This window comes from Rhincodon typus, chromosome 9 (assembly GCF_021869965.1).
Source record: "Rhincodon typus isolate 14 chromosome 9, sRhiTyp1.1, whole genome shotgun sequence".
In the NCBI taxonomy this organism is placed as follows: domain Eukaryota; kingdom Metazoa; phylum Chordata; class Chondrichthyes; order Orectolobiformes; family Rhincodontidae; genus Rhincodon; species Rhincodon typus.
The window spans coordinates 51,517,764-51,541,606 of NC_063340.1; the positions used below are offsets into that span (position 1 = coordinate 51,517,764).

A 23,843-nucleotide genomic window follows, 5' to 3' on the forward strand; every position below is an offset into this window, starting at 1 on the left:
TGCAGTTCCTACTATTTCTGATTCAAGGAGAACAACTCCTCAGGTTTTGCAGACAACCAGTTTTGTTGGGGTTGATAGGCAAGCTGAGTTGTATTAATTTTGATCATTTCCTCCTTCCCAGTTTAAGCCGCTGTTGCCAAGGATCTTGTTCATCAGTATTCAGCAACAAAAAAGCTCAACGTAAAATGATCTGAGAGATTTAAATTTCAATATCTTGAGACTTAAAGCTACAGGTACAATACCAGGCTGTATTTTACTATTCAGATTTCACAGTAAGCAGTTTTTAAGAATGCTGAACAGATCATGAAAGATTTTCACAATCTTGGCCAACTTTTTTTTTTAAGTTCTCATTCTGCCAATCTTGATCCGAGGCCACTTTTATACTGCTGTTTCAATTTTTTTGTTATTCTGCAGTATACATTCTTATTTGAAAATCTGCTTGACTTAAAATTGACTGATTTGCTAAAGACTGTAATGTAATTTGTAAGAGAGAGCAGGGGTGGTGGGAAGCTACTGTAGGTAGTGTCAGTCTAAAGCATTTCCTTAGCTTAATAAATGACAGATACAATCACACTGGAACCCAGTTCTTTGAGATTAAGAAAATCAGACCTTTGAGTTGGTAAGTAACAACTTGGACTGCTAGGAAGCCTAGTCACATTTCAGTGCAATTTTGGGTTTGGCAAAAATTTTGGAAAATATATACAATGCTTACTGTTGATTTATCCTGGGAAAAAATGAAATAGGTTGAATCAGAATTATCAGACTACAAACCCATTTTTACTTGCTGTACTGTGGTTGATGGAAATCCAAGTTAAGCTCAATTGAAAATCTGGTCAAGGTCAATTGAAAATTTAAGAGATTGATTTAGGTTTTTGTTAAGTAAGGCTATTGAAAGGTATGGAGCTAATGCAGGTCAGCTAAGAACCAAGTGAATGACATAACAGGTTCAAGGTGCTAAGGGTCTACTTGTGTTCCACACTACGAATTGTAATGAAGCAAAAATAATGGGAAAGACTGAAGGAGGGGATGTTGGAAACAGAACAGAATCAGCCCAGATTTAAATTCTTCTGTTTTTCAGAAGATTGCACCTAAGTAATCCCAAGTCTGAGCAGGTTTCCATTCTGGGATGGTAGGGGCAGAGTGAATGCAGAAGTTGCAAAGTTGAACCTTTTATTTCGACCAACTTGTCAAGCAGATAATAAACTTTAAGAGCAAATGCAAAAGCATCACCAGAACCTTTACAAATGTTGGATTATTCAGTATTGTTGTTCAATGTTTCATTGTTTATTAATGTCCCAGAATGCAGCAAGGCTCTCTTGATGAAATGAAGTTTGAGATGTGACACAAAAGCAGGCGATAGTGAATCGACCACTTGTTTCACACGCTATACCGAAGAAATGTTACGTTATGTTCCAAAGCCCAAAGTAAATGTCACCTCCCTCCCCACTGTCCCTGCGTGTTTTTTTTATTCATTAGGATCCTTGTAGCTTTGAAAAGTGCCTGTGAGGAGGCCTACCTGCCTATTCCAGTGCTTGCCTGTTTAATAATGAAGGGAAAATAGCAAATGGTGTTTGTCATGTATAGTGTGCCATGATTTATTATCACTGACCCTTCCCCCTCAATTCATGTTAAACTCAGTTGAAGATTGTCGCACTTGAGCTTCCTTCTGGTATTTTAGTGCATCAGAGTTTAGGAGCCACTAGTGTATTTTGGAAATTATAATTCACTCGCTTGATGTAGCAAAACCACCATTTAACTCAGATCCAGGTATGTACAATGTTGGTGAAATTGCAGCAAAACAAGCTCCAGTCGCAAATGAGGGCTAACATTATTGAAATGTTGCTTGGCCTCTGGTTTCAAACTGACAGCTGCATTGCTCCCCTTTTAATAGACAAACTACCAAGAGAATGACCAGTGGAAAGTTGCTTGGAACAGCTAACGTTAACATATGTCTGACACAGAGCTACTAGGCCAATGAGAGAAAACCTGGGCCTGGTGCTTCCCCGGTTTATCCCTTTTAACCCCAATACTCCAGTTTTAACGTTTAGCACATGCTGTTGAGGACCTTCATCATGCATGTTGGTCCTGTAGAATCGAGTAGTGCGGTGTAGAGGGCTGCCCTTCAACCCATCAAGTTTACGTCAGTTCTTTTGAAAAGAATCCAGTCAGTCCCCCACTGCCCCCTAACCCTATTGTCCTCTCCCTATTTTCAACATCTGTTTGAACACTGAAGTAGATACAGATTTAGATTTATCTCCAACCCTGTGTTCATGCCAAACTGTAATCACTCCTTTTTGTTGCATTGATCCCAGCTGATAAAATAGAATAGATTAACATAGAATAGAATAAAATAAAATAGAATAGCAATTTATTGACATTTTTATATTTTTCCAAAAAAAAAGTGAGAAATTTTATAAGTTGCCATTCCACGGCACCTCAATTAATGAGAGAAGTCATAAATAATGATCTTGACAGGTTGGGTGAGTGGGCAAGTCAATGGCAGATGCAATATAATTTGGATAAATGTGAGGTTATTCACTTTCGGAGCAAAATCAAGAAGACAGTTTATTACCTGATGGCTGTAAATTAGGAGAGGGGAGTGTGCAGCAGGACCTGGGCGTCCTTGTGCACCAGTCGCTGAAGGTGAGCATGCAGGTGCAGCAGGCGGTAAAGAAGGCAAATGGTATGTTGGCCTTCATTGCGAGAGGTTTTGAGTACAGGAGCAGGGATGTGTTGTTGCAGTTATACAGGGCCTTGGTGAGACCACACCTAGGATATTGTGCGCAGTTTTGGTTTCCTTTTCTGTGGAAGGATGCTCTTGCTCTCAAGGGAGTGCAGCGAAGGTTTACCAGGCTGATTCCGGGGATGGTGGGTCTGATGTATGAGGAGGGATTGACTCATTTGGGATTGTTTTCGCTGGAGTTCAGATGAATGAGGGGGGATCTCATAGAAACTTCTAAAATTCTAACAGGATTGGACAGGGTAGATGCAGGGAGGATGTTCCCGAAGGTGGGTGTGTCCAGAACCAGGGAACACAGTATGAGGATTCGGGGTAGATGATTTAGAATGGAGGTGAGGAGACATTTCTACACTCAGAGTGGTGAGCCGATGGAATTCATTACCACAGGAAGTAGTTGATGCCAAAACATTGAATGTATTCAAGAGGTGACTAGATGTAGCACTTGGGGCGAATGGGATCAAAGGTTATGGGGAGAAAGCAGGATTAGGCTATTGAGTTGGACGATCAGCCATGATCGTGAAGAATGGCACAGCAGCCTCAAAGGGCCGAATAGCCTCTTCCTGCTCCTATCTTCTATGTTTCTATGTACCAGCTAAGGTTACCATGAAGGACTGTCCTTCTCAACCTCTCCCTTGCCTGAGGCGTGCTGACCCTCATGTTAAACCACCACCAGCCATGTCTCTCTAATGAGAGGTTAGCCCTAGCCCTATGAACGAGTTGGACTGTGGCAACTTTACCTAGGTTAGTCACTGAGCAAGGTTCTCATAACATGGGCACATAAGTTTATTTCATGAAAGTTTTTTATTTCATAAAAAATCAAAGCTATGTAAGTCAGTTTGAAAAGATCTTAACGTACACATCAAAAACTTAGATCCTCCCTTTTCTCCAGCACATATTCAGTCCCAGAGAAATATCACTCCTTTCTTACATAACTAACTATGTCAGCAGGAAAACTCAAAATAGTTTTACAATTTATTCTCTGCTCTGAGAACCTGAACAGTTTTAGATAAACAAAAATCCATCTGCTAAAGAAGGGTGAAGCAAGGTGAAACTGTTCATCTGCTCGCATGAAACTGAAACCTGACTCTGCTGAATTGAACTCAAACTAGTTTACTAGAGACGCCAAAACATTTGTTTTTCTGCATGTCATAAGCCATCAGTAGAATCACTTTATCAATTAACATCACAGGTATCTGGCTAGATACTTATTAAGTTACATGCTTTCTTAGAAATCAGGTCACTTTTTCAAATGACTTATTGACCTCTTTAATAAAAAAGTTACCTTTACAAAAGTGAAACCCATCTGTTGTATTTAAAACAAAAAAAAAATCCAAATTCCCAAATGATAATTTTATATTCATCACAGTGGAAAGAATTTTCATTGTGCCGTCTCTGGGTTTGCCATACTGCTGTAGGCTAAATTACCTAAATGCGGGAATTGCACCTCTCATTGGGGAAGACGTCCTACCCTCAGGGGCTAATGTCAAACCTATTGCCCTTTATTGAAGCACTCGAGTTCATACAGTGCAAGTGTACTCTATTTATCAAGCTGGCTGCTCCAGCAATGCATTGAGCTCAGTAGTGGATGCTGCTGATTATTGCAGGCAGCCTCACGAAGACAACAACATTAATGGATCCTGGAGTGAAGCAAGTCCAGGCAATTGGGTTTGGGAGACTTTGTAAAGCTTAGCGAATAGGGTGACCGGGATTAGGATGTCGGTTTTTCATAACAGTTGCATGGAAAGGAAGTGGAGTACTGTCTTCAGGAGGAGTATTCCCAATGCACCTTTAAAGATAGAATCTTCCATTTTTATCCTCAGTTATCTAGATTTCTATGAAACTCTACGTCTGCTCCTGCTCAGCTGCCCACATCAGCAAACTCAATTGACCCTTTATTTACATATGATTAAATTGTAAGGATTATTGGGATGATCTCAAATGTAGTGGGAAGGTGATAGGCTAGCCACCCGGTCGACATTATGGCCCACCTACTGAAAGCGTACTTCGTAGAGGCGCTGTTATCTAGCCCATAGTCACATTAAGATTGAGCTGATTTATATGTTCAGCCATACACCTTTGGTTTTGACTCTATGCCTCACTTTATAAAGAGCACTGAAAACATATACTGAATCATACTGAGACCTGTGATGATGGCTTTGTCAGACAATTGCATACAACTTGGTTGTTCATACTGCTTTTTTGAAACTGATGCTATGCCAATGTCAAAATTATTATTGTTTTTTGAGGGGTCTTCTTGAGAATTTCACAAGGTGTACTTTTGGTTTTTCAGGAGTTTTTGGTTTAAAGGGCTACTTTTATCATTCTCATTAGATAATTTATTAAGTGATGCCGTCATGAATTTAACATTGCCTTCTATATTTGTGTTGACATACAGGTTATTTGGACTTTAATCTCTGAAGACATAAAACACATTCAGGCTTGGGCTTATTAAGTGACAAGTAGTATTGTGGCACGCAAATACATCTTTAAAAAGTGAGAATCCAAGTATTGGCCCATGGCATTGTTGAGTCACCCAACATTGACATCCCTAGGGACCTGAAACTGAACGGGATCAGCCTTATAAATACTGACTACAAGAGCAGGTTTGGAGTTTGGGAATTCTTTGTGAATAACTCTATTGTTGTGTTCCCAGTACCTATTCACCATCTACAAGATACTAGTTAGTACATTGTCATAGACTCATTGAGTCATAGAGCTGTACAGCCTGGAAACAGACCCTTCAATCCAAATGTCCATGCCAAGCAGATATCCTAAATTAATCTAGTCCCATGCTGGTCCACGTCCCTCTAAACCCTTCCTATTCATTTACCCATCTAGGTGTCTTTTATAAGTTGTATTTGTACCAGCCTCCACCACCTTCTCTGGCAGCTCATTCCATACATGCACCACCCTCTTTGTGAAAAAGTGGCTCCTTTGGTCCCTTTTAAATCTTTCTCCTCTCACCTTAAACCTATGCCCTTTAGTTTTGCCATCCCCCACCCTGGGGAAAAGATTTTGGCTATTCACCCTATCCATGCTCCTCATGATTTTATAAACCTCTGTAAGGTCACCCCTCAGCATCTGACTCTCCAGCAAAAATAGCCCCAGCCTATTCAGCCTCTCCCTGTAGCACAAACCCTCCAAGCCTAGCAACCTCCGTGTAATTTTTTTCTGAATTCTTCCAAGTTTCACAACATTCTTCCTATAGTAGGACCAGAATTGAATGCAGTATTCCAAAAGTAACCTAAGGAGTGTTCTGTACAGCCACAACATGAATTCCCAACTACTATACTTGATGCAGTGACCAATAAAGCAAGCGTACCAAATACCTTCTTCACTATCCTGTCGACCTGCAACTCCACTTTCAAGGAACTGTGAACCTGCACTCCAAGGTCTCTTTGTTCAGCAACACTCCCCATGACCTTACCAGTAAGTGTATAAGTGCTGCCCTGATTTATCTTTCTAAAATGCAGCACCTCTCACTTATGTAAATTAAACTCCATCTGACACTCCTCAGCCCATTGGCCCATCTGATCAAGGTCCCATTGAACTCTAAGGTAACCTTCTTGGTTGTCCACTACACCACTAATTTTGGTGTCATCTGCAACCTTATTATGTTCGCATCCAAATCATTTATATAAATGACGAAAAGCAGTGGACTCAGCAACTATCCTTGTGGCATACTGCTGGTCACAGGCCTCCAGTCTGTAAAGCAACCCTCCACTACCACCCTCTGTCTCCTACCTTTGAGCCAGTTCTGTTTCCAAATAGCTAGTTCTCCCTGTATTCCATGTGATCTAAGTTTGCTAACCAGTCTACCATGTGGAACCTTGTTGAACACCTTCCTGAAGTCCATATAGATCACATCCACTGCTCTGCCTTCATCAGTCCTCTTTGTTACTTTTTCAAGAAAACTCAATCAAGTTAGTGAGACACAATTTCCCATGCACAAAGCTGTGTTGACTGTCCTAATCTGTCCTTGCCTTTCCAAAACATGTAAATCCTGTCCCTCAGGATTCCTCCAACAACTTGCCCACCACTAATGTAAGACTCACCAGTGTGTAGTTCCCTGGCTTTACCTTACCATCTTTCTTAAATAGTGGCACCGCATTAGCCAACCTCCAGTCTTCTGACACCTCACCTGTGGCTATCAGTGATACAAATATCTCAGTAAAGGGAAGGGGCCAAGCAATCACTTCCCTAGCTTCCCACAGAGTTTTAGGGTACACCTGATCAGGTCCCATGGATTTATCCACCTTTATGCGTGATTGAATACATGACATTTGGCTGGATGAGTGCAGCTCTAGTAACATCCAAGAAGCTTGACACCATCCAGGACATAGCCTGTTTGATTGGCATCTCATCCACCACAGTAAACATTCACTCCCTCCACCACCAACGTATAGTGGCAGCAGCATGTACTGTCTGCAAAGTACACTGCAGCCATTCACCAAGGTTCCTGAAAGAGCACCTTCGAAATCCACAATGTTTACCACCTCGAAATATAAAGACAGCCGATGCATGGCAAAGCCTCTACTTGCAAGTTTCCCTCCAATTTATGTATCACTCTTGACTTGTAAATATCTTGCCATTACTTCGTTGTCTTTCAGGGTGAAAATCCTAGAATTTCAAATGTCATCTCTGAGAACCGAGAGTGCACTTGCACTAGATGAACTCGAGCACTTCAATAAGGGGCTCACCATAACATTCTTGAGGGCAGTTAGTATCGAGTAATGAATTTGGGCTTTACCAGAGACATCGATATAACTAAATACAGGAAATGTGTCACTAGATTAATAGTAATTAAATTTTAATCATGTCGTGGAACACTAATATTGAATACGATAATGTATAATTCTACAGTGTAACACAAATTTATTATCCAGTATGTGACATTAATATTTAATACCATACTACAGTAATATAAGTAAATCCACAAACATTCAATATCCAAGATTATTACAAGGAAAATCAAACTAGGGTGAAGCCATGATTCCAGCAGGGAAGCTGCACAATAGGAGGTCTGGATGGGAGATAGGATTCTAATTCTCTTATTGGAATATCCTATGGGCACAGCCTCCTACTGGGATCACTGAATTGTGCCTATTATCATTTTAATGATGTTACTGTGTGGAAGCTTGCGGAGGTGATAGAAGCCATGGCCTTTGACTGGAGATCTGGTCACCCCTTTATTGAATTGAATTCACGTTTTGTCATATGTACTCTCATAAGTACAGTAAAAAATTTAGAAGTCGCCACTTACGGCACCATCTTAGGTACAAAAGTACCTAGGTACAGATCCTTGAGTACAAATTCTTAGGAAAAAGATTAGAAAAGAAAGTCTAGCATTGCAAATCTTCAAAAGTACAAAATTAGCAATAAATTAGAAAAATAAAGAAATAAGAAGTTCAGAATAGCAGTCCTTCCCCAATAATATAACTAAAAAAAAAAAGAAATTTTTAAAAAAAAAAAAAAATTTAAGGCAAAATTAATTTGGGCCATTTCACAGCTCTGGGCTCGAGAACCCAATCACCCCCACCATTGGAATCCCGGGCTGGACCCACCATGATGCTGAAGAAAACAGTGCACAAATTCACAGACTGACTGAAGCTGCCAGAAGGAGACCCAGAACAACATCGACAAAGATAGTCGCTGAATCCACCGATAGGAGTTCCAGGCCACCACTAAAGCTGCCTAAAGTGGAAGGCCTGCCATATCTTATTCCACGTGGACACTCAGCAGTCCGGTGGCAGAGCTTTAACCTGGCTGCAGAGATTGGCTAGCCGGATGCTAGCGGCTTTGTTGAACATCACTGCCACTGGGAAGGCTGTGCACGTAGCTGGGTACAAGACTGATCTGCGGTCTAGGATGACTCCTGGATCCCAGGCCAGAGGTGAGTGACGGCGGGAGGGTAAATCATAGATGAGGTTGTGGGATGGGAAATCATCAGCAAGGGCAAGGAGGTGGCATGATGCTGTATTCTTCTATCAGGCACTAACTTTGAATGAGGCATCATTGCTGGGGGCCTGCAAGCAACCCCACATGCTACAGATGTGACAAGCCCTTGTGCCCACCATTGGGTTAATACCAGCCAAGGTAGGTTGAGGCCCTTAATTGGACAATTGTTGCCCACTTAACCACTTCAATTGATATTGAAGCATGAAAGTCATCAATGGACTATCTCACCAAAGACTCGATCAGAATGGAAATTGGAAGGTGTTGTTGTCCCCACCAACATGTTCCCATTGATTCAAATGCTCGCTGTAATGCAAATCCATTGCAAGTGAGAACATAGGACTCCGCATTTTGTCACTTTCATATCATATACACAAGGTCACAGGCCTGGTAGTTTTCCCTAACTATCAGTGTTATACAATGTATGATGTATGCTTTGTAGTAAATGTAATTGTTTTATTTATTTATTGATTAGATAATATAATTTCACCAGCTTTTTGAATCAAATCCATTATTATTCATTGAGAAATGTAAGCAACAAGTGAAACCAAACATTTTATTGTCTGATAAACAAGCCCATGTGATTTTGAATTCTTGAAAAGTAGATCTGTTTGTGTGTTTGTGTGTGTGTGTGTGTGTATGCGCGCGCGTGCGTCGGCCAATAAGTTATGGGGACGGTGTGTGTCGGCCAATAAGTTCTGGGGGCTGAGTGTGTGTGTGCGTGTGTGCGTGTGTGTGTGTGTCGGCCAATAAGTTATGGGGGCAGTGTGCGTGTGTGTGTCGGCCAATAAGTTATGGGGGCTGAATTAGGTTGGTCGTCCATTGTGTCAGTGTCACCATTTGATCATGGCTGATATGTTTCTCAACACCATTCTCCTGCCTTTTCCCTGTAACCTATAATCCCCTTACTAATCAAAAACCTATCTATCTCTGTCTTAAATACACTCAATGACTTGGTCTCCACAGCCTTCTGCAGCAGTGAGTTCTGCAGATTCACCACCCTCTGGCTGAAGAAATTCCTCCTAACTGTGTTCCAAAGGATTGTCCCTTCACTCTGAAGCTGTGCACTTAAGTCCTAGACTCTTATACTACAGGAAACATCTTATCCAGGCCTCTCCGTATTCTGTAAATTTCAATGAGATCCCCCTTCATCCTTCAAAACTCCATTGAATACAGACCCAGATCCCTCAACCGCTCCTCATTTGACAAGCCCTTCATTCCCAGAATCATTCTTCCGAACCTCCTGTGGATCCCACCAAGACCAGCACATCCTTCTTTAGATACAGTGCCCAAAATTGTTCAGAAAATTCCAAATACAGTCTGACCAGAGCATTATAAAGCTTCAGCAGTACATACCTGCTGTTGTATTCTAGCTGTCTCAAAATTAATGTTAGTGTTGCATTTCACTACCTAACCGCCAACTGAACCTGCACATTAATGGTAGGACTTCCAAGTCTCTTTTGTGCTTCAGATTTCCAAAGGCTTTGCCCATTTAGAAAATAGTCTACATCTCTATTGTTCCTATCAAAGTGCATAACCTTACACTTTCCAACACAGTATTCCAACTGTCACTTCTTTGCCCACTCTCCTAGTCTGTCCAACTCCTACAGCCTTTCCAGTTCCTCAACACTATCTCTCCTACCACTTGACCTTGTGTCATCAGCAAACTTAGCAACAATGCTCTCAGTTCCTTCATACAGATTGTAAATGTATAATGTGAATATTCATGGTCCCAACACTGACCCCCTGCGAAACTCCACCAATCATTGGCTGCCATTCTGAAAAAGACCCTTTTATCCTCACTTTCTGCCTTCTGCCATGCAGCCAATCTTCTATCAATGCCAGTACCTTGCCTCTAAACCATGGGCTCTTATCCTATTATGCAGTCTCCTGTCAAAGGTCTTCTGGAACTTCAAATAGGGGAGGCGATGGCCTAGTGGTATTATCGCTGGACTGTTAATCCAGAGATCCAGATAATGTTCTGGGGACCTGGGTTTGAATCCCACTATGGCAGATGGTGGAACTTAAATTCAATAAATATCTGGAATTAAGAATTTAATAATGACCGTGAATCCATTGCCAACTGTCAGAAAAACCCACAGGTTCACTAATGACCTCGAGGGAAGGAAACTGCCATCCTTACCTGGTCTGGCCTACATGTGACTCCAGACCCACAGCAATGTGGTTGACTCTTGACTGCCCTCTGGGCAATTAGGGATGGGCAATAAATGCTGCCGAGCCAGTGACGCCCTCGTCCCGTGAATGAATAAAGAAAAAAGAAACATCCACTAGCTCGCCTTTGTCTAATTTACTCATTACCTCCTCAAAGAATTCTAACAGACTTTTCAGGCATGACTTGCCCTTCATGAAGCAGTGTTGATTCAGGGGTATTTTACCATGCAGTTCTGAGTGCTGTACAATCTCATCCTTAATAATGGACTCTAAAATCTTACTAATGACTGAGGCCAGGCTAATGTAATGGAGTGTTACATTAGGCATTTTCCAGTCCTCTGGGATCCTCGCTGGCTTCAGTAATTCCTGAAAGATCACCACCAATACCTCCACAATCTCCTCAGAACCTGGAGTGTTGTCCATCCGTGCTGTGTGATTTATCCACCTTCAAATCTTTCAGCTTCCCCAGAACCTTTCCCTTAGTGATGGCCACCACACTAACCTCTGTTTCAACTCTCTTGAAGTTTTGTCTTCCACCATGAAGATTGATGCGAAGTATCTATTCAGTTCCTGTGCCATTTTCTTTGTTCCCCATCACTACTTCTCCAGCCTCATTTTCCAGTGGTCCTATGTCTAATCTTGCCTCTCATCTTTTAAAGAAATCTAAAAAATCTCTTGCAATCTTCTTTGATATTATTAGCTGGCTTATTCTCATATTTCATCTCCCCCCCCCCCCATTACTTTTCTAGTTATCCCCTGCTGGTTTTTAAAGGTATCCCAATCCTCTGGCTTCTTGCTAATCTTCACCACATTGTTTTCTTTTTCTGTTGCTTTTATGCTGTCCCTGACTTCCCTTGTCAGCCACGATTGCCTTGTCCTCCCCTTAGTATGTTTCTTCTTCCTTGGGATGAATTTCTGCTTGGCCTCCTTAATTACCCCCCAGAAACTCCTGCTCCACCATCTTCCCTTCTAGGCTCCCCCTCCAGTTAACTCTGGCCAGTTCCTCCCTCATGTCTTTACTCAATTGTAATACCATTACATCTGATTCCAGTTTATCCCTCTCAAGCTGCAGGGTGAATTCTATCACATTATGGTCACTGCCCACTAGAGGCTCGTTCATCTTAAGCTCCCTGATCAAGTCTGCCTCATTATGTCACCAAATCCAGAATTGCCAAATTCCCTAGTGGGCTCTACCACAAGCAGTTACAAAAAATATCTCGTAGACATTTCATAATTTCCCTTTTCTTGAGATCCTCTACAAACCTGATTTTCCCAATCTGAAGTCACCCATGATTATTGTAATAGTGCCTTCCTCAAATGCCTTTTCTATCTCCTGACTTATTTTCTGCTCCACACTCTGACTACTGCTAGCAGGCCTGTATGTAACTTCTTTTCTTTATGGTTCCTCAACTCTACCTGACCCTAGGCGGGAACAAATTACTGCAGATGCTGGAACGCTCTGATTGAGTCATCTAGACTTGAAACGTTAGCTTGCTTTCTCTCCATGGATGCTGCCTGACTTGCTGTGATCTCTAACTGACTCTATATCACTTTTATATTGCTGTCAATTTAATTTAGTTTCATTTCTTACTAACAAGGCAATCCTATTCCCTCTTCCCCTCTGCCTGTTGTTTTGACAGGATACACATCCTTGAATAGTTAGTTTCCAGTCTTAATTCCCTTGCAGCTATGTCTCTGTGATACCCACAACATCATATCTGCCAATTTCAATTATGCTACAAGCTCATTCCATTGTTTCGTATTCTGTGCGCATTTTATTACAACACTCTGTTTTGATCACCCCCCCCCCTTTCTCATATTTGTCCTTGGATCTGCTGTGCTTGAAATTAGATTCCTGATTCTTTCATACGCTATGTCCTAACACTTGATCTGGAAATTTTAATAACCTCTCCTGAGTCTTTGTGCAACCTCCACCCCCAGTCTTAACTAGTTTAAACTCCTTGTGACCTTGATTTGCACCATCAGTCTGTCTGTCTTCTTCCAAATGCTTTGTCTACGAAGAGGCAAAGTCTTTAAGTTTATTCTATTATCGAGTTTCCCTACACATTTTTATGGTCCCTTGGTGCAATTTGACATTCACACATTGACCTTTTTGTTTTCTCAGCAATCAACTCATCACTAACCAGCAATCCCACCTTCTCCTTTACCTTTGATATTATAATTTTCCATACTGCTGAACCCAGTCCACCACTCTTCAGTTTAAAACCTCATCTGCAGCCCTGGTAATGCGATTCGCAAGGACTCTGTTCCCAGCAAGTGGAGCCTATCCCATTGGAACAGCTCCTGCCTTCCCCAATACTGGTGCCAATGTCCCATGAATTTGAACCCATTTCTCCCACACCAATCTTTGAGCTCCTTTTAATGCTAATTAGCTCGCAGCTCGGGTAATATTCTGGAGATTAATACCACTTTGGTTCTGTTTTTTAATTTAGCCCCTAGCTGCTCATACTCCCTCAGCAGAACCTCTTTCCTGTTTTCACCTATATTATTGGTACCTACATGGACCATGACAACTGGATTTCGCTCCAAGTTCCTCTGTAGCCCAGATGATATATCCTGAACCAGGCACCAGGCAGACAACACAGCCTTCAAGACTCTTGATCTTGGCCACAAAGAACAATATCTATTCTCCTGACTATACTAGCCACGATTAAAATTATATATTTTTCTTCAATCCCCTCCCCGCCCACGAATTGTTCCCTGTACTACAGTGCTACGGTCAGTTTCCTCATCCTCCCTACAGCCCCCTCTCTCATCCACATAGGGAGCAAGAATTTCAAACCTGTTAGACAAGCTCAGGGCTGAGGTTCCTTCAGCACTACTTCCTGGATCCCCGACCTTCCTCGTTTATAGTCACACCCTGCTGTCCCTGACCACTGACCGAAATTTGAGGCAGTTAATCTAAAGGATGTGACTGCCTCCTGAAACACAGCGTCCAGGTAGCTCTTCCCCTCCCTGATGTGTCGCAGTGTTCAAAGCTCAAACTCCAGCTTGTTATCTCTGAGCCAGAGTTTCTCAAGCAACCAACAGATGTGGACCCTATGAATTGCAATGGAGTCCACTAGCTCCCACATCATGCAGGTACAACACATTGTCTGGCTGTGCAGCTGTGTTTTATTTACTTAGTTCTTAATTTGTCTTTTAAAATATTTCCGAGATTTACCTTCAATCTGAAAGTAATCTATAACAGAGAGTCAAATTAGCAGCTATTACCAACCAATGAATTTATGGTTTTCCTGTGACGTCATTCTTTGCTTTGTGCTCAAATCCCCGATCCTGGACACATCCTGTTTAAAAAGACCTTACAAACTATGAACCAAAAAAGCAAACAAAAGCACCCTTTTCCCTCTGCACTAAATTCCCACGCCGCCTCCAAAGTCCCCGAACTATATACTCACTCAGGCTATGTCTCACTCCAGATGTGATCTCTCCTTCCTGACCACGTAAAGCTTATTGATCTAAATTTTGTGGGTTTGTATTTTACTGGGTACTGTGTTAATTTCTCTTAAGAACAAGGCTCACGCAACACACTTGATACATCAAATGATCATTTATTAATATTTTTAATGTGGTTATACTGCAGCTTTATGATGTATGATCACTTTTCAAAATTCATGTGTTAGTGTTTTTGAGTGAAATTAGGGGAAGAGTTAGTTTGTCTGGCTTGTAAATTGCATCAGTGCTATTTTAAAATTTGTGGTGTGGCTTCATCTCTTGAATTGATGATTAGCTGGTGTTTTGCAGTTCCTCAGTTTTAATTAAACACATATTACATTTTACTGTGGAAATGTGATTAAACCATTTATTCTGAGGGGAAGCAGTGAAAGCGTTGAGTATAACTGACTTGAAGATGTACATTCCACAGTTCGCTAGAGGAATGTGTGAGACCGTGCATTCTTAAAGCTTTACACTTTCAGTTTACCATAATTGTACATATTTAAATATTTTCTCTGCATCAGGCTACAGTGGGCCAAAAATCTCTGGCCTTCCTGGTGCATTTGTGCCATAACTGTGGGAAGGGTGTGACAGAAGGGTTGTAAATTAGCCTGAAAGGCAGACATGTCAGATGACGAATTTCCGTGGAGCCTGTTGCCCGGACAAGGTGAGCATGTCAGGATGGGGAAGTGACCTGGCTACAATTCTCTGCAGCCAGAGCTTGGGAAATGCTGTGAAGCATGTTGGAATCCACATTCCCAATTGTGGAATGACATCCACAATTAGTTAAATTTGGCTTTGCTCGTTTGATTGCAGTTTTACTTGGCGCTACAAGTGTCAACTAATAACATCACCGTGAAAAACCAGGGATCTGCGCCTTAAGTCAATAGAAATCAACTGTGCAGCTCCTTAACCAATCAGATTGAAGGAATCTGAAACGATCAGTACAGTGACAAAGAAACAAAACTAATTTAGGGTGCGTGAATTCAACATTGCAGCAGGTGCAGAAAGAGAAATAAAGAGAGAAGGATGGCATTTTGCTGAAAACATGTTTCAGTAGATTTTCATCTTGCACTCTATCAGGAGAAATGCCAACTTTCAAACTATCACAAGAAATTATACGACAGGAGAAAAGAGTGCTCATTGGATTAAAAGGGAGAAAATGTTGAAAAGGAAGTGTTTCTTTTTGGAAATCATTTTTAAAATCCCTGACAATAATTAAAACCTGGAGAAACTATGCTCCACATTAATAATGCTTAATTTTCAGAGCCCGAGACCTCACATGTGAACGCTTTATAAGGATGTGACTGGACTTAATGCTAAGAAGTGCATTAAGTACCTCCCAATGTGCTGATGGCATCTGGACTCGGCTAGGGGAATAGCTTTACATTTGAATGGACATCAGGCTTTCCCTCAGTCTTGGTCTCGGTAACAATGTCTATCATATCAGCTTATATCTAGTTGCCATCATGCAATAAACTACATCTTGTTTTAGACAAGAGTGTCTTCGCAACAGATGACCACACTAGACCCTGTAGATCCCTAACAGCAAAGATGTTGACAGTAAATCCGCCAGTTGGGTCTTACACCATGACAAGCTGTGGTGAGGATCCATCATACATCAGTGAGTGTGTATTTTAAGCATATTTTACATCTCTAATAAAATGTATACTTTTTCCTGTTTCCTAGAATTAAACAGTGTTGAAAAGATGTAGTTATTGCCTGTCCCTAGTTGTCTTGGGGAATAAAAGGCATGTGTGTGACGCAGTTGGGAGGACAGTCTGTAACCATGGCAACATTGAGAGCAGCTGCTTGGGATTCTCAAGTATCTGCAGCCCCAACATAACTCGCTCCTATAGCTGATCAGGAAAAAAATTAACCACCATGATAGTCATTTAGCTCTCAGCCAAAGAACACAGTGTCACCACCACTTGCATGTTCAGAATAAATAGCCATTTACAAAGATATTGATATTGGAATCTGTAACAATGCTATCCTGATGGCCTATCTTACAATCTCAAACAACATTGAGAGCATTATATGGACCAATATCAAAATTTGCTTCAAAATCATTTGGCACATAGTTGTATTATAGATATGTTTCAACTTCCATATCATATTAGAATAGTAACAAGGGAGAAGTTTGATATGGATGTTCATTAGAATTCTGAAAAATACCTGTACAATTTTGCGCTCTTAAGTAATACAGTCTTGTTATGTTGCAAAAAGCAGTTTTTTGTGTCTGTTGAACTTTTAGCTTGTATTTTGAATTGAGCAATATTGTATAAGCTGACTTCTATCAGGATCTGATCAGGATCTGGAATATGGTTACACAGTTGCTTTGTTTGATGGTATTTACAGCTCAGAAACAGGCCATTCAGCTCCATATGTCTGTGTTGGTGTTTATATTCCACATGAACTTTCTCCCATTCTTTTTCATCTAATCCTGTTGGCATATTCTTCTATTTCTTCATGTGTTAATCTAGTCCTTCCCCTGTTGTGTACCAATATTAATCACCTCATCTACTCTTTGTGGTTAGTAAACTCAGCTGTGTAAATGCTTCTTTCTCCTGAATTTCTATTGGATTTATGAGGACTGTCATCTTTGTTCTGACCTCCCCTGCACGTGGAAGCATCTCCAATATGTCCATCCCCACTTCCTGTCTGAGGCCTGTGCAGGGTGACCTCACATGCTTTCCCTTCCCTAGAATTGGCCAGGTAAGGGCCTCAACAGGGGAGATGGGCCCTTGTAAAATTGCAGATAGCTCGAGGTGGGCACCAGGGTGGTGAAAAGGCCACTAGCAAATTTTATAGGCCACAACTGCTCCCACCTTCACGAATCCTAAAATTCTTCCTGTCATGAGCAAAACTCTTCATAGTATTCCAAGTGTGATCTAAGCAAGGTAATATAAAGTTTAAAATAATTTTGCAATTTATTGATACTGTATGTCTAGAAGTTAATCCTGGTAATTTCTTTGATGAACCAATGACTTACAGCATTTCAGGAAAAGAGTGTTTCATAACAAAGACCTGAAACTCTGTACCAAGCTTGTGGTCTCCAGAGTAACAGTGTTTCCTGCTCTTCCATATGAGTCAGAGACATAGACAATGTACAGCAGACACCTCAAATCCTTTGAAATGTCACCAGTGCTACCTCTGTAACATTTCCCAGGGCAACATCGACAGTATCGAGGTACTGGTTATCATCATCAGTTGCACTGGGTAGGCCACCTCATCTGCATTTTGACAAGACTCCCCAATTGATCTCTGTACTTGATTGGGTGGCATGGTGGCATTGTGCCAGGGCCAGGGACCTGGGTTCAATTCTAACCTCGGGCGACTGTCTGCGTGGTGTTATAAAATGCAAGTTGACCCCCTCCCCCCACCTCTGAGAACTAAAACCCAAAAAGAAGCACCCCATAATCTGTAAAAGGAGTGTGAAAAGTTGTGTAACCTGCTTTTCAGCAACTTGAATGGTGAAATAAAGTAAATCCCTGATACTCACTTTAAAATCAACAACTAACAATTCATTCATCTAATACTAACTATGAACAAATTAACTAAACTATTAACAAACCAAATAAACCCCTTCTAACTACAAACTATTTCTGAATAAAACAAGATTCTAATGGTATGCTGTTCCAATAAATACAAGTCCCACTTTTATTAAAAGACAATAATTTAGTCTCTCAAAATTTTAGCCAGATTACAAATCTTCTGTAATGTTTTGTGCCTTCTCTGTCGATTCTTCTGTCAGGAATGCCTTCTCTGTTGATTCTCCTTTCAGGAATATTAACTAGTTGAGCCATTGGTACCATTTGTTATTTAGCTGGTGCTGTCTCTAAGTCATAGCTGAGGCTGTGAGAGCCAGTGATTCTCTCTTGAGAGCTGAAGTCTGTTAACTCTGGTGGATGGCAGCAAGTTCTGGGGTCTTTGTCCAACGGTTCCCTTCTTTTTATACCCTTGATGACATATCAATATTTTTTACAATAAGATTGGTCTTATGTTGTCAAAGCTGTCAGACTTAAATTTCATAGATTTTTGATATCTAATTACCTGGTTCAAATTGATTTGGCTAAATTCAAAAGCCTTTTGTCTTGGCAAAAAAAGAACTGCTGCTTGTCCTGCTAACTGTACGGCCTTTCAATACAAATGTTTCAATTCAGGTGCTTTCTGTGTACCTACAAACTTTAAAGCTGCTGCTCACAGGCATCCATTTTAAATCCCTCAGCATAGAAAAAGCACATGATCTTTTAAAGGGACCACACAGAAATGTCAAAGGATTGTGATTGGTATACACTATTGTCTCTGGTGCATTGTTTGCAATGTAAACATTAAAATGTTGTAAGGCCATTATCAACTCTTTCACTGGTTGTATATTTTTTTTCTGGTGGATATTGAGTTTTCTGAAAAATAACCGATTTGGCCTTTCAGTTCCACAATCATCCTCCTATAACAAGACAGTTCCAACACCATCACTTGCATCGATGGTGACTTTAAAGGGTTTCAACAAATTTGGTGTGGCTAAAACTGGTGCAGTGGTTAACACTGCTTTAAAATTCTCAAACTCCTCCTGGCATTGTTCCGTCCACTGAAATTTCATGTTCATCTTTAACAAACCTGTCAACAGTACTACTACGCTACTAAAGTTTGGCACAAATTTCCTGTAGAATCTGCTCCAATCCTAAAAATCATAGCAGTTCCTTTTTCGAGGATAGTCTTGGAAATTCCTTAATGACTTTTGTCTTCACGTTCCTTGGTGTCATCCATCCATGTCTGATATTGTGCCCTAAGAATGTCACTTCCACCTTCACAAATTCTGTTTTGCCAAGTTTATGCCCGACTTTGCCTTGCGTAATCTCTCAAAGAGCTGTGCCAAATGCTCCATGTGATCTTTCCACGAATGGCTAAAGATCACTATGTCATCTATGTAGTCTGCACAATTAGTCAATCCTGCAACAACTCTGTTCTTAAGCCTCTGAAAAATAGCTCATGCATTTTTCATTCCGAAGGGCATTACTTTGAACTGATATAGACCATTTGGGGTTACAAAAGCAGAAACTTCTTTTGCTCTCTCGGACAAGGGTACTTGCCAGTAACTGCGAAGTAAGTCCAACTTTGTGATGTAAGTGGCTTGTCCTACTTTTTCCACACAATCCTCCAGCCTTGGAATTGGGTATGAGTCAGATTTGGTCACAGCATTGACATTCTGATAATCTACACAGAATCATTGAGTACCATCAGGTTTGGGAACCAACATGATCGGTGAACTCCACTCACTTTGACTCATCTCTATAATGTCTTCTTGGAGCATCACTTCTACTTCCTTCTGAACCTGCGCTGCTTTGAGAGGATTAAGCCTGTAGGGGTGGTGTTTTATCAGAACAGCATTCCCTACATCAACCTCATGTACTATGACATTAGTCCTCCCCATTCTGTTTCTGCATAGGTCCTCATAGCACTGCAACAAGTCTTCAATTTGGTGCTCTGTTCCTGGGACAGAGAGCTCACTACCCTGTCCCGTTCCTTAAGGACTTCCTCATTATTCAATTTATTCTGAGGCAGATCAGAATCCAAATCATCTGGATTTGATTCCTCAGTCTGGGCGGCAGTAACTAATACCTCTTTCTCCAGTTCCCCTTCTCTGTCAAAGTAATGTTTCAGCATGTTCACATAACATAACTGAAACTTTTTTTCTAAGGCATCTTTACCAGATAATTCACCTGATTTAACTTCTTCTCAATCTAATAGGGACTACTAAACCTTGCTTTGAAGGGATCTCCTCCCACTGGTAACAGCACCAACACTTTATCTCGATGGGCAAATGCACAAATTTTAGATTTCTTACCTGTTTCTCGCTTCATTAGGTGCTGAGCCACCTTCAAATGTTGTCTAGCTAATTCACCTAGAGATTGTAAGAACTGCAGATGCTGGAGTCCGAGATAACATAGCGTGGAGCTGGAGGAACACAGCAGGCCAGGCAGCATCAGAGGAGCAGGAAAATTGACATTTCAGGTCAGCACCCTTCTATAGCTAATTCACCTTCTGTTTAATTTTTCTCTCATCTCAGGTACATAATCCTACTGTGAGATCTCTAATTTCGGACCTTTCAACTTTTCCTTAATTAATTTTAAAGGCTGTCTTACTTCATGTCTGAACATCAACTCAAATGGAGTAAATTCAGTCGATTCATGTGGAGCATCTCTAATAGCAAATAATACAAATGGGATACCTTTATCCCAATCATTTGGGTAATTCTGGCAATAAGCCCTCAACATTGTCTTTAGGGTCTGATGCCACCTTTCCAATGCTCCCTGGGATTAGAACAGTACGTACTTGGTTTAAAGTGTTTGATGCCTAAACTATTCAAGACTCCCTTAAATAATTTGGCAGTAAAATTGGGCCCTTGGTCTGATTGAATCTCCCCGGTAGTCCATAATGGGTAAAGAAAACAAGCAACTCTTCCACAACATTTTTTGCCTTGACATTCCGTAATGGAATTGCCTCCAGAAACCTGGTAGACGCACCCGTTATGGTTAGCAAATACTGGTTCCCACTTTTGGTTTTAGGGAGGGGACCTACACAATCAAATATAACCCGTGTAAAAGGATTTTCAAATGTGGGAATTGGCATCAAAGGTGCTGGTTTTATTATTGCCTGTGGCTTTCCTACCATCTGACATCTATAACAGATACAGCAAAATTCAACCACATCTTCATGTATTTCAGGTCAATAAAAATGCTTCTGTATTGTAGCCTGAGTCTTCCTCACTCCTAGATGACCTCCTACAGGTAATTTATGTGCTTCCCACAATAATTCCTGTCTGTATTCTGCCGGCAACACAATCTGGTGAACTTCTGCCCATTTCTCATCTGCACTAACCTGCCATGGTCTCCATTTCATCCTTGAGGTAATAGCATTTTGGAATACACTCTGATTCCTTTTCTGAGTAGGCTTCATGATACAAATACTTTATTGTCTCATCTTTTTGTTGTAACTCCATTAGTCTTTCAAAACTAAACACCTCTGCCTGATCCTTTACCTGCTTAGGTTTTTCCTTTACCATCTCATCAAACAGAGTGTAACTAACTGGACTCAACTCCTTCATCTTTCTCTCTCTTTTGTTTTCCCTTCTTGTTTTAACTTATGGCTGTGGGATCATGTCACCACACAGTCCAGAAAAATTCCAAGTATTTTTCTTTTAACTCCTCAATTCCCTGGTTTTCTTTTGGCTTTTCCACTACAATGGGCATCACTCTCACCTCTGATCTAGCTATATCATTTCCAAGAATAAACTGTATTCCTGGAATAGCCAATTTTTCCAACACTTCTACTATCACTTCCCCAGTCTTTATTGAACTTTCTAGCCTTATCTTACACAGGGGAACACTACTCCTCTCTCCATTTATTCCACAGATTACCACTCCCACACAATATTTCAGAAGTAGTGCAAATATTTTCATCTCTTACTATTACAGACTAACTCCTGTATCTCTCAATACTTTAACTGTTTTACCTTCTCCCCCTATTCTACCTGAGTAAATTTTACTCATACAGGTGAAGCCTTTTGAAATGATTAGGTGCTATCTTGCTATCCAGCTCCTGACTAGGCTGTGCATTCTCCTGCAGCTCCTCAACTTCCCTTGGGATTTCCTTCACTATCTTAAATAATCCCACTGGTTTAACCTCTTTCTCCACATCCTTTTTCCCAGTGCCTTTCTTAAACCATCAGCACTATGACTTTGTGTGTCCCACTTTGTTGCAATGAAAACACCTGTTTCTAATTTCTATCCCTCATGGAATGAAATTGCTGTCAGAAGCTAGACTTTGATCTATGCACTAATGCATATTCATCAGCCATCTTTGCAGCTCTTCTGGCTGTTTTAACTTTTTGTTGCTCAACATGAGTTCTTATTGCTTCTGGAAATGAAATTTTAAACCCCTCCAGCAGAATAATATCTCTTTTCTGTCTTTAATGCTGTCATCCATCTATTGAACTTGCTCTGTTTAATTCTTTCAAACGCGATATAAGTCTGACCTTATTCCTTTCTAACATTTCTGAACCGTTGTCTACATGCTTCTGGTACCGATTTTGTAGGCACTCAAATGAGCCTGTTTTATTTCTTCTTATTCTCCTGACACCTCCTCTGACAGCACTGCAAACACCTCACTGCCTACCAACTTGATCTGAATTAAGATTACACACAAAGTGTCTGGCCAGTTCATCTATTTAGCCAATTTCTCAAAGGAAATGAAAAAGGCTTCTACATCTTTTTCATCAAATTTTGGTAATATTTAGACATTTGTATATGTCCCTACCAGGCCTTTGGCTACACTGGGTTTGCTCATCATCACTATCCTCCTCATTAACCCTACCTCCTACCTTCACCTCCATCCTTCTACGTCAACTTTGCTGTCTGATTGCCAACTTCTGAAGCTCAAACTCTCTCTCTTTCCCTTTCTTTTTCTTCTGCTAGGAATCTTCTTTTCCCTTTCTTTATCCTCTAACTCCAACTGTCTCATTTGCAATTTAATTTTTTTCTAACTCCACTGCACTTGACTGTTTATCTGATATATCTAAATGCTTGGCTAATCTGTTATAATTTTAGCTTTCTTATTATCCCTAGTTAAACCCAATTTTAGCCTGTTTGTTAATTCCAGAAGTGTCACCTTTTTTCTGTCTTTTGAAACTGTCTTTGCAAATTTGGGAAGGACCTGCAACCCCCAGGGCCTCTTTACCAATGTTAAGAGCCATTCCCCACTTTTGATTTAACCAACAGCAAGCAACCGAAATTAAACAGATTTTCACTTCTCACTTAAGTTTTATTTAACAATCTAGGACACTACTTCCCAAGTCTGTTCAAATCTACTGGGACATTTTGTACCCTAAATCTATTCAAATCTGTCCAAATCCAGAACACGAGCCCCCAATTTGTTATATAGTGAAGGTTGACCACCCTCTGAGGACTAAAACCGAAACACCCAAACAGGAGCACCTCAGCCCATAATCTGTAAAAGGAGTGTGAGAAGTGGTGTAACCTGCTTTTTAGCAACTTCTAGTAGTGAAATAAAATAAATGCCTCAATAACTTTAAAATCAAAAATGTAACAATTCATTTAGCTAACTCTAATCATGAACAAATTAACTAAACTAGTAACAAATTGAATAAATCCCTTCTAACTACTAACTATTCCCGAATAAAGCAAGATTCTAACGGTATGCTGTTCCAATAAATACATGTCCCACTTACAGTTTAAAAAAAAGTAGAATTTAGTCTCTCGAAATTACAACCAGCTTACGAGTCATCCGGAATGTTTTGTGACTTTTCCATCAATTCTTCTGTCAGGAATGCCTTCTCCGTCAATTATCCAGTCAGGAATATTAACTAGTTGTGCCATTGGTACTATTATTATTTAGCTGGTGCTGTCTCTAAGTCATAGCTGAGGCTTGAGAGCCAGTGATTCTCGCTTGAGAGCCAGTGATTCTCGCTTGAGAGCCAGTGATTCTCGCTTGAGAGCCA

The 23,843-nt window shown here is 40.7% G+C and overlaps 1 protein-coding gene across 1 annotated transcript in view; it reads left to right on the forward strand.

Annotated features, from left to right (window-relative positions):
• The window catches only part of vash2 (vasohibin 2), a 100,182-nt gene that overhangs the window by 24,806 nt on the left and 51,533 nt on the right, over positions 1-23,843 (forward strand). The window contains exon 3 of the mRNA XM_020512000.1: positions 563-619. Within this exon, the coding sequence (XP_020367589.1) occupies positions 563-619 (57 nt within the window). The remainder of the gene's footprint in view (positions 1-562; positions 620-23,843) is intronic.